Consider the following 11,567-nt stretch of genomic DNA (forward strand, 5'->3'; position numbering starts at 1 on the left):
TGTGCTGCTAGTTTTCTTTTATTTACTGTCTGAACTAATAGTTGTATTCTGTTAATGGCTTTCAATAGAAGTAGAAGTCTCTTCTTCGATAAAAAAAAAAATCCTAGACGTGGCGTCGATGGAAGGGGCAGCGACCAGGGGTGGCGGTCCAATGGGCGTGGACGGGCGGGGGCGGCAGCGTGGACGGCCACGGGCGGCGTGGACGGGCGGGGGTAGCGGTGGGCCAGTGGGGAAACGTTGCCAGAGAGGAGTCAAGAGGAGAGCCGAGCCAGACGGGTCCCAAGGGTGAGTGAGCGCAGTAATATTCGATGGCATTTGCAGGTAATTTTACCCAAACTTGAGGCGTACTCTTGAAATGTGCTCCGCAGAAGATGAGGAAGCACGCCTGGGCTTGCTTCTCCGCCGACGGTCTTTTTTGAGCTTACCAGGCCTCTAGCTTTTCTTTTCAGAAGCTGAATGCAGAACCGGATTATTTGGTTGAGCTTTCGACTTCTAGAGTGAGAAGCTGGAAATAAGCCGAACCAAACCGGCCTTGCCTTGGTGCTGCTGGTAATAAAGAAACGTGTCAGCGAGGATCTGGGGTCCACAGGTTCAGGGAGAGGGGAGAGGAGAGTGTGTGAGGTAATGTAGAGAGAGAGAGAGCACTGTCTGGTGCTGCAGCCGAGCAAGAGGACATGCATGTGAAGCCCCCAATAATTCCTCATCCACAGCGGACGAGTACACCACCCCACCCCACCCCACCCGGGACGGCGTCCAGCCGCCAGCTGCTGCGCCTTTGTTCCCATGCGCCGCCAGAAGCAAACCTCGCCTCGCCTCACTTGCTCACGCCACCAAGAATCTTTCCTCCTCCCTCTCTTTCCCTCTCCTCCTCCTGGCCCTCTCTCTCTCTCTCTCTCTCTCTCTCTCTCTCTCTCTCTCTCTCTCTCTCTCTCTCTCTCTCTCCTCGTCGCCCTTTCTCACTCTCCAGCGAGTGAGGTGGAGCTGAGTGGGTGAGCGATGGCATGGGGAGCTTGCATTGCTGCTTTGCTCCTGCTTCTTCTTGCAGCAGGCGGAGGTGACGGTGTGCATTGCCTGGAGGAGGCGAGCAGGGGCAGGAGAGCCTTGCAGAGGAGGCACCACCTGAGGTCAAGTAAGTTCCCTGATGATTCCCTTCCTTCTCTCTGCTCCGTTTCTTGGTTTCTCCGGAGTTCTTGGATCGGGGAGGAACAAATCAATATGGCTTGGGAGACGCCAGGAATATCCAGCCCCAATGCACATGCTTTTGCCGCCAATGGCAACCTGTGTGTGTCCATGGATTATTTCTGTTCTTGGTGTAGTGTTGTGGATTCTCTTCCATTATGGAAATGCATTGGATTGGAAAATGGAATGGCTCACAGAGATGTGACTGCACGAGGAATGTAATTTCCATGGTGTTTTTTTTTTTTCATTTTTGGGTCAGGACTCTGGCATTGCCAGAAGTAGCACGTCCCAAGTACTTTTTTATATGGATGGATTACATAAACGATGAGGAGAATAGTAAATTACTGAATTTCCATGTGGTAGGTACCAACAACATCTCAGATTTTTTTTTCAGCTGGTAGAGTGTAGAAGAGAGAGAGGCGTCTCATCTCTGATCTTCCCTCTCATTTGGTTGGTTGCAATCTTCAGGAGCGGTGAGTGGCGCCACAGTGCTCGAGCTGAGGCACCACAGCTTCAGTTCTTCACCGAGCAAGAGCAGGGAGGACAAGATCAACGGCCTCTTGTCCTCCGACGCCGCGCGCGTCTCGTCGCTGCAATGGCGCATCGAGAACTACAGGCTGATCAGATCGTCGTCGGAGGCGGCGGCGTCCAAGGCGCAGGTGCCCGTCACCTCCGGCGCGAAGCTCCGGACGCTGAACTACATCGCCACCATCGGCCTGGGCGGCGGCGAGGCCACGGTGATCGTGGACACGGCCAGCGAGCTCACCTGGGTGCAGTGCAAGCCGTGCCAGTCATGCCACGACCAGCAGGAGCCCCTCTTCGACCCGTCGTCGTCGCCGTCCTACGCCGCGGTGCCGTGCAACTCGTCGTCCTGCGACGCGCTGCAGGTGGCCACGGGCATGTCGGAGGCGCCGTGCGGCGCCGACCAGCCGGCGTGCAGCTACACGCTCAGCTACCGTGACGGCTCATACTCCCGCGGCGTCTTGGCGCACGACAAGCTGAGCTTGGCCGGGGAGGTCATCGACGACTTCGTGTTCGGCTGCGGCACCAGCAACCAGGGGACACCATTTGGTGGCACGTCTGGCCTCCTGGGGCTAGGCAGGAGCCAGCTCTCATTGATATCACAAACCATGGACCAATTTGGTGGTGTGTTCTCATACTGCCTGCCTCTCAAGGAGTCCGATTCATCGGGTTCTCTAGTCCTCGGCGACGACTCGTCGGTGTACCGCAATTCGACTCCAATTGTGTACACCTCAATGGTTTCTGACCCACTCCAAGGGCCCTTCTACTTCCTCAACCTGACCGGGATCACCATCGGCGGTCAGGAGGTAGAATCCTCAGGCTTCTCAACCGGCAGTAAGGTCATCATCGACTCCGGGACCGTCATCACGAGCCTCGTGCCATCGATCTACAATGCAGTCAAGGCCGAGTTCTTGGATCAATTCGCCGAGTACCCGCAGGCGCCAGGGTTCTCCATCCTTGACACTTGCTTCAACATGACAGGGTTCAGAGAAGTTCAGGTCCCCAGCCTGAAGCTTGTGTTTGATGGCACTGTGGAGATGGAGGTGGACTCCGCTGGTGTGCTCTACTCTGTGAGCAGTGACTCTTCTCAGGTGTGCTTGGCCATGGCCTCCCTGAAATCTGAGTATGATACCTCAATCATTGGCAATTACCAGCAGAAGAACTTGAGGGTCACATTTGACACCTCAGGGTCTCAGATTGGATTTGCACAAGAGACTTGTGATTATATCTGACATGACTGGGGTATATGGGGAGGGAGCCATGAGCTGTATATGTGAATATCCTATACCTGCAAATTTGTTTTGTGATTACCTCTGGTGATTGGCAAGTGGTAATACAATATTAGTTATTGGCAAATGTACAAGCATTCATAATTGCTTTTATCTGTCTTTCCGCCATTTCTTGTGCTTCATCCAGAATCGTATTCATTGCAAGAAACCAGTGGAATTTTGTGCTTGCTTGTTACATAGCGTCATAGCCTATTGCATGATTGGGTAAATTGTCAGACAAAACCTGGAGTAGTATTATAGAATAAGAAGCCCTAAGTGACAACTGTACAAGACATCTCGACAAGCACATGAGGGATGCAGTATTATAGAATTTTGTGCAACTGAAAAGGGGATCAGGTCATGCCGGCCCTTTAGCAATCAGACATGAAGGGTGTCACTGCCTTTCCATTCGAAGACACCTGCAAGAAATAGTACACACAGAATATACACACACTGTGCAGGAATGCGTTGCTACACAATACATATCATATCATGTCCCATGATAATTTTATGGGTATCACAAAAGAAGAAGAGAAATCCTAGTGCCACCATGGTGAATCTCAAACTACCCCTTCTAATGGGATTCGGGAACACCAACTCCAGTAGCAATATCAATATGAATTCTCGCATAAGAATATTACATGGCTGTACTGGGCACTAGAGAAGCTTTTTTTTTCTTCTAAAATACGCTGTGTATCTTTCTAAACCCTTCCTTTTGCTGTACCATTGAGCAGATCAGTTCGTAAACCATACAGTTATAAAACCCATGAAATCAATACTTTGAAACGAGAAGCTAGAAAAAGAAAAACACTAGATATGGAGGTATAGTACAATCACGGACTCAATCCATGGAACCAGTGCGCCACAGTCGCTAAGCATGACGAGCTCAACTGACTGACCTGACAGTGTCGTCCCCCCTAACCCTTCCGGTGGGTGTGGACAGCGCAAGCGACCAAAGAATAGGCTGTGAGCCAGAGCCCTGCATCCGCATGCGCTGAAACATGCCAAAACAATGTATATCCTCCAGCTCAGGATTCTTCAGCAGAACATGGCACTCGACTGTTGCTAAGAAATTGAGCCAAAACAGGGTTTTTCTTTTGAGCTAATGGTTAGTCAATGGAGGTTTTACTCGGATGTTGGGGATTGCAAAATGTTACTGGTAAAAAAAATTTAGAGGGGTTAAGCTATGCACATGACACTGCAAATCAGAAGGTTAGGGGATTTGCCACATGCAGGAATAGTGTCATATCTGACTTGACCAGATTATCCTATCACCACCTCTCGATGATTAGATCCAGTCGCTTCAAATTATTTATGAGAGCAAATTAACTAATTTCCCTAATGATTTGAAGAGAAACCATGCCTTTCAAATAGCCCTTAGAAATTTCACAGGGATGGAGTTTGAGACCCTAGAACTACTGAGAGCTGGTGTTCTCTTTCCCGTCTAATCCACAATTTCCAAACCAGGCTAGACCTTTCATTCACGGAAGTGCTGATCCGAAGATATGTGTCCAGCTGAGTTAACGCTGATTTAGAATCGTATTACACCCTAGCAGCACTGCTCAACAGTGCCAAGATAGTAACAATATTCAGGAAACATTTGAAATCGTATTACACCCTAGCGCTGATACATTTTCATTGCTCACATGGAGACATTTGAAATCAATTGATACTTTCAATCCTCACAATTAACTACAACTAGTGCCGCATGAAAAGAAAAAAACTAAGTAAACTCAAAATGAAGGATACGGCCTTTATGTTGCACATGCATATTGGGGTACAAAACATTTTTGCCTGACCAACTCGTGCAGATCGTGAACAATTTTAAACACAGCATCTGGTCGTGCTAGTTTGAGGGCATTCTGGGACATAACTTTCAGCTCGTCTGACCTTGGGCCAAACCAGTCAGCCACTATCTTTGCTATCTGTTTTGGAGATTTCGAGAATTTCCCACATCCATTTTCAACAACGTAGGGAACATTGCCAGCTTCCTGTTAAGTGAATAGATCATCTTTAGAGAGTGGTATACATATCATGCTTAACATAATATTAATGTTCATATAAAAGACATTAGCTTAATGAAGGTGATACACCGGGTTGCTAGTATATTTGTCTCTTGGCATGATAAAACACCCTCATCAAATGGGAAAAATAAATAGAAAAACACACCTTTGATGCATATGGAAAAACAGTGACATATTGCAGGGTTTAGCAAGTTGTTTTGGGGGGCAAAATAATAATAAGAACCCTACCCAAGTAATTAGCGAAAAGGCAGGTTTTCCCTTTGTTGAACTTTAAATTTCAGTTGTTTTTAAGATAAGATTTTATGCCTGGCAGCTTGGGTCATACCTAAGAAGAAATAATATATCTATTCTGCCTAAAAATAAGGTCCAACAGCATTATTTAGACCATGAAGTAATAAAATTTCAGTCTTTTGAAGAAAACCAATGTAGTCAATTTGACTGGTTCTCCAAAGAACAGTGGCCTGTTTTCGGTGGATTCTTGCACCCTGCCATTAATGCCATCCTAAATAGCTACAGGGTAAGAGCTTGTGACTATGTAAGGGCCCGTTTGGCAGAGCTCCAGATTCAGCTTCTGAGCTGAATCTGGAGGAGCTCTGCCAAACAGCAGAATTTAACTTTAGCTCCCTGAGTGAATCACTTCTCCTGATTCACTGAAATGAACTAGAAGCTGAGGAGCTGAAAAAAGTAGCTTCTCCTGAGGAGCTGACCACGCTGATTCTCGTAATTCATAGAGTTTATCCTAGAGAATCATTAAGAATCACTTTCAGCCACAGAATCACTTCTTCAGAGAATCAATTCTTTTAGAGAATTTGAATCAGGAGAAGCTCTGCCAAACAGGCCCTAACTTATACCTGTAACTTGTATAGGTCATACTGCATGAACCACAAGGATGAAGAAAACAGATGATACAGCCAGATGATAATCTTAGATGCGCAAGCAAATTATGGATAAGTATCCATCCAAAGAAACATAGGCCATGGTTTGGACCTAAGCTTGAGCTTGGAGGTATACGAGTCTATGACAGTATGGCAGTCTGCTATTTATGTGATTTACTAATCACTTGTCCAAGATATTGAACATACAAATGAGTAGCCAAGATGCTGAACATACAAATGAGTAGCTAAGAAGATTACCTGCCCAGCAATATAACCATTCAGAATAATGGGCAAGCCACGGATCATTGCCTCTGCGATTGTACCAGGCCCTGCCTGAAGATCACCATAAATCATATTATCACATCACTTCCAGTCATGTAAATTGTATCACATATTCGCATACAAAGCACTTGATTGAACATGAAAAGCTAATGTAAAGCATACCTTCGTAATGATACAATCACAAGCACCCATACATTCTTCCATCTTTGTAACAAAACCCTTCACCTAAGATTTTAAATGCAAAACAAGGATTAAAGAAGAAATTTGGATAGTGTAGAACTTGCTGGAGGTGTGAAATACAAGAGATATTTTTTAGTTGAAGATATTTTTTCAGTTCAACGTATGTCTACAGACCTGGCTCATGTATTCTATATTTCTATGTCCATAATATACAAATACTACTTGCCAAGAAATAATGTAGCTTGGCTTAAGTTCATTTAAGTTATCTATGCACTTCAAAAGGTTGAAGAAAAATGCCTTTGCTGAGGAAATAGCAACATCAAGAAACTGGTAAGGCAGTGCAGTTATAATGTTATAATTCTTGGATGTTACAAATTAGCTTTCAGGGAAGTACCTGAACTGGGACTTTCCAATTTACCGACTGCAGTCGATTAGTCAGCTTCTTATTACGTCCACAGATTACAAGTATCTGACCAATGGGTTCCCCTAGATTTTCATCATACAGAGTATCACCAAGCGCTTTAGCAGTGGCCTCAATAGGACCCATCCCTTCACCCCCACCCATTAATAGAACAGCAGGAAGATCTTCATCCATGCCTAACTCTCTTCGCAGTTCATCCTATTACAGCAGATAACAATAGATACAACAGTCGGTAACTTGTGACAGATGGAAAAAGATCCATAAAATAGTAGGATGCTACACTGCCACTAGCTGAAGAGATTGTGTACCTTTGGTCGAACAGGTTTGACAAAAGATGGCCGGACAGGGAGGCCGTACACTTTAATCTGCGAGGGCTTCAGTCCAGCTTTGAGTGCTCTCTTTTCCACCTCAGTTGATGGGCAGTAACATCTAGTGACCAGCTTGTGGAACCTATGGGACAATGGTAGAATAACTATTTCATTGTAAGAGTGCCTGCCTTACATTTTGGTAAGAAACTAAAAAATGATGTGAAGTTATGTGGACATTGAAGCCAGCATACCATGTTGGGTGACAAGTGCTGAGATCTGTGATAACAGTAGTGAATGGGATCTTATCCAATAGGCCTTTGGACCTTAGAATTCGAAGGGGCACATGTTGCATTAAAGGATGTACACTGATAATTACATCTGGTTGGTACTTCATTAGACCTTTTGCAACCTCTCTGCAGAAAGTGGGAATTTCTAGATTAGCTACCTTATAAAAAATAAGCAACAGCTAAGTACAGTACAACACATCTTACACAAAGGCAATCATGGTCTGCATTCTCAAGGAGGATTGAGAATCCTACAGGCACCTGATACTAGTCATCGCAAGCAGTACCAGAACTAGGCCCTAGAGTAAAAATATAGTCTTGAACATTAAAGGTGGTTATCGCTGTTCTGGGTTGTTATCATTGTTCTTCAATTATAAATTTTTAATTGAAAAAACAGCCTTCATTCACATCAGGCAATTACTGATCAAATAATGCAGGCGCATGAACAGAAGTTTTGCTTTTGACTCTAAAAATGTGCCAGGACATTTGTGGTGGAAAACTCACTCGAATAAAAAAACATAGAAGGGCAAGAAATACCAAAAAATAGTATATTACAAATTTTCCTAATCTACATTACGTAGCTCGTAGCAGTTACTCAGTGCCACCAGCTGTACAAGGAAGGCATCTTGATGTGTAACCCCTAAGGTATTCAGAAAAATTATATGACAAACAGTGTACCTAGTTGCAGTGCAAATGTACAAACCTAGTAATTCATGAACGCTGAGAGAAAAGTAAGAAGACCGTTCCATAATGTAAATTAAAACTTTTGGTGATATAACTAGTAACCTTGCTATGAATGTGGATGTTGCAGCAAAATGTGGCTGATGGACTACACGCGGTGCGGTACCATAGTAAGTCATTTTCCACAAGGGTCCATGTTTCACCAAGAAGCTGTAGCTCCTGGGAAGTTGGTTGAATGGCCATGGCGTGTGGTCGGTCCATAAATCTGTGACAAATACCTGTAACAAATTTCCTTAGTTACAATAAATATTAATGTTGGCAATCAATCGTTAGCACAAAGCAGTCACTCATTCATTCTATCTAAATAAACCAATAAAGATGACACTTGCCACAAGTGGAGAGGTGCCAACTGCCAAATCTCCCCATTCTACTATATACAGCAAAGACATCACTAAAATTAAGCTAAACCATTATGATTACCATAAGCTGACACGTCAGCGTTCTTCTTCACCAAAAGCACTACATCGATACAGCATTATGCTAAAGCATCGGAAAAAGTTAGCGGTTGTGAGCACACACAATATCCTGGGAATGATTTACTCAACGTTGGCAGTTGTGAACATATCGACCTATCTAGGCTAGGGTAGGATAACCTAATTCAATGACTAGCAGACAACGGTAAAATCGAATTACTAATCAATTGCACCTACCAAGTTCCTACAGCTTATAATGGCAAAAACTGTAGTACAATGCTACACAGAGCCTAGGAAGCAGTAGGTACAAGTGTATCATCCAATCCAGAGCGCAAACAAGCGAGGAAAAACACACCTGGTAGTCTTCGCCGAATTCCTGGCTGAAGGCCGCCTTGATGGCCTCGGCGGACGCGCGGTGCCCGCCGCCCGTATCGCTCATCAGGATCAGCACCTTCTTCGGCGCCTCGGCCCGCGCCGCGGCCTCCTCCTCGGCCACTGCGTCCACATCCCCACCGCCCCCTCCCCCGCCTCCCCCGCCGGTGCTACCCCCGCCGCCTCCGCCCCCCAAACCCAGCCCGAGGGACGCGAACCCGAGCGGCGCGATTTGGTTCCCGTGCAGCCGCACGAACCGCGCGAACTCGCCCCACATCCGGTGGAGCCGGCCGGCGGCGGTGGAGGCAGGGCCCGGAACGGACATGGCGACGGAGAGCGCGCGGGGCCCGCCGCGCGGGCGCGAGAGGAGGGAGGCATGGTGGGAGGAGGGCCCGGGGGAGGCCGAGACGGTGGCGAGGGGCGGGGAGAGGAGCGGGGAGGGGACGCAGAGGAAGGCGGCCGGGAGAGCAGGCTCGGCGGTTGGCGCGGGCATCGCGGCAGCGGCGGGGTGGTGGTGGTGGTGGTGGTGGTGGGTGGGTGGGGGGGGGGGCGTGCCGAGGGGAAGGTGAGCCACACACCCGACGGGAGGGGCGCTTCCTTCGGTTTTGCTCACGAGGTTGGGTTGGGTTGGGTGGGCTCGGTTCCACCCGGTCGGTGGCCGTTGGAGTTGGCAAGCCGTGTGAATTTGCTATGGGTGTGCTCGGTGTTCCGACTCATGACCTACCAGGTCTTTCTTTTTAATTTCTGCATTTAGACCATTCTTTACTATATTTTTTTAATTTTATTCTCTTTTTGATTTTCTTCCTCGTTCCTATTCTCTTTATTTATTTTTATCTCCAACAACTTTCTTTTGAGAGTAATCGCGAAGAAAAAAGAGAGAATCCCGTTCTAAAAAGAATGATCTTAGGAATCCCATCGTGAATAAAAATCATTAAAACGCTGAAGGGAACGAAAAAATTTTCACGACGAAATTTTAGTCCCTAAGAGAATCTGTGGGGCTTAGGAACCGGTTCCTCCTAAGTTAATTCAGAGGTAAACAGTGTCATAAATAGTGCTACGAGCCTGGTTAAACAGTAATCTATGGAATTACTATTGGTAAAATACTGTACATAGAATTACTGTTTATGCAATTATTATTCGTAAACTCACTGTTTGCAAATATTATTTATAGAGGTAAGCCACGGTACTATTGACCCGTGACTTACCTGTCAGACGAGCCGATTCTGACACAGCTGGGAACTGAAAAGACGGGTCCTAAAGTGTAAAACAACAAAATCGATGTGAAACCAGCAAAATAAGAGTCACGTTACATGTGACTAATTGGCTGAGATAGTTCTCGTGGAGAACGTGCATAGAATGTCTATCACTTTTCTCGTCTCACTTTGAACTGTTGGATAAGAGAATCTTCTGACATTTGCTATTGCAAATTTTCCATGATAGGTTTGAAGAGTATTCAAGATTTTGAGATGATGCATTCCGACACATTAATATCGCTTCAATCAAATCGAACGCTAAAATGGTGTCATTATGTTATCTAGGATTTAGCATCCTTTCCATCCAAGGCGGAACACATCTCCACTCTTAAACCTAATCCTCTTTGACTCTCTGTCATTTAGATTACTTGCCTAGAGCTATTTTCTTATCATGTGACAAATATGAAGTATAAAATTGCACCATATGCGTGCGATGGATGACTCATTTTAATAGCCTTGCACAGTGGTTCAACCACTAAAATGTTGTAAATAGTAAGATATTTGTCCATTTTCGTTTACTTGTCATTGTTTTTTACTATAGCAAAATTGATCAAATGTTTTTTCTAAAAATATTATAGGTACTTAAAACTTTTATATTATTAGATTTATCATGAGTCAAATTTTATTAGTATCGTATATTTTTAGGTATTTATAGATCTATTTTAAAAAAAATAGATGATAAAATTGCTACAGTAAAATAGAGATAAGTAAATAAAAATGGAGAGAATATCTAAAGCGTGTTTGGTTTGCTTAATTGAACCATCTAGAACCGTTTGACTGGCAACTAGTACTTTCCGTGCTCTAGTGGCTTCATCATGATCAGGGTTTCTCTTCACGGTTTAAATTCTTATCGTAAAAAGATTTTTATTTTTTTAGTATTTTAATAAATTTTTTTACGGTTTCTGTTACGAAAGGATTTTTAAAGTTATTCTCTCTGTGACGAGATTCTCTTCTTCTTTTTTATAATTTCGCAATTCTGTTAAAAAGAAAGTTATTAAAAATAAGAGAAAATAAAAGAAATAAAAAGGAAAAGGAATAAAAAAACGAAATAAAGAAAATATAGTTGAAGATAATCTTAGATTACTCGCCTAGTTGCTTGAACATCTGTTACCTGATAAGCATTTGCATTCTAAAGAAAATATTGGGCTAACTCCCCGTGCAGTTTCTTTTAGTCATTCTTCTTTTAATCCATGGTGATATACATGTACATGGGAAAAAGAGAGGGTCGGAGGAGATGGTGGTTCCAAGTACTTTCGGATTTGGCTTCCTCCGCTGGTAGCTTAAGGAGGAGGGAACATAATACGCAGAAACGATGCTACTATTGAAACAGTAAAAGTACATGATGTGTTATATATGATTTTTTAATGATCCGTTACTAACAAAGTATCTAAAGACGATTACTAAAATAGATGTGTATGTAAAATGATCAGCCATCTTGGTGTGCT

General features: G+C 44.6%; 2 protein-coding genes across 2 annotated transcripts; one reads left to right on the top strand and one right to left on the bottom strand.

The window, feature by feature from the left end:
* The first annotated feature begins 600 nt into the window (after positions 1-600).
* Positions 601-3,121, top strand: LOC133896616 (aspartyl protease family protein At5g10770-like). The gene is made up of 2 exons (XM_062337215.1): positions 601-1,129; positions 1,648-3,121. The coding sequence occupies exons 1-2, from the start codon at positions 997-999 to the stop codon at positions 2,931-2,933; spliced, it is 1,419 nt and encodes a 472-aa protein (XP_062193199.1). The 5' UTR covers positions 601-996; the 3' UTR covers positions 2,934-3,121.
* Positions 3,122-4,475: 1,354 nt separating this feature from the next.
* LOC133897349 (probable monogalactosyldiacylglycerol synthase 1, chloroplastic) lies at positions 4,476-9,397 on the bottom strand. Its single transcript, XM_062338053.1, has 8 exons — positions 8,853-9,397; positions 8,130-8,302; positions 7,311-7,472; positions 7,060-7,201; positions 6,725-6,949; positions 6,313-6,375; positions 6,127-6,201; positions 4,476-4,960 (listed from the first exon to the last, which is right to left on the bottom strand). Exons 1-8 carry the CDS (start codon positions 9,360-9,362, stop codon positions 4,724-4,726), a joined length of 1,587 nt encoding a protein of 528 aa, XP_062194037.1. The 5' UTR covers positions 9,363-9,397; the 3' UTR covers positions 4,476-4,723.
* Positions 9,398-11,567: the final 2,170 nt, after the last annotated feature.

The sequence above is a fragment of the Phragmites australis genome, chromosome 17 (genome assembly GCF_958298935.1).
Source record: "Phragmites australis chromosome 17, lpPhrAust1.1, whole genome shotgun sequence".
Taxonomy (NCBI): Eukaryota; Viridiplantae; Streptophyta; class Magnoliopsida; order Poales; family Poaceae; genus Phragmites; species Phragmites australis.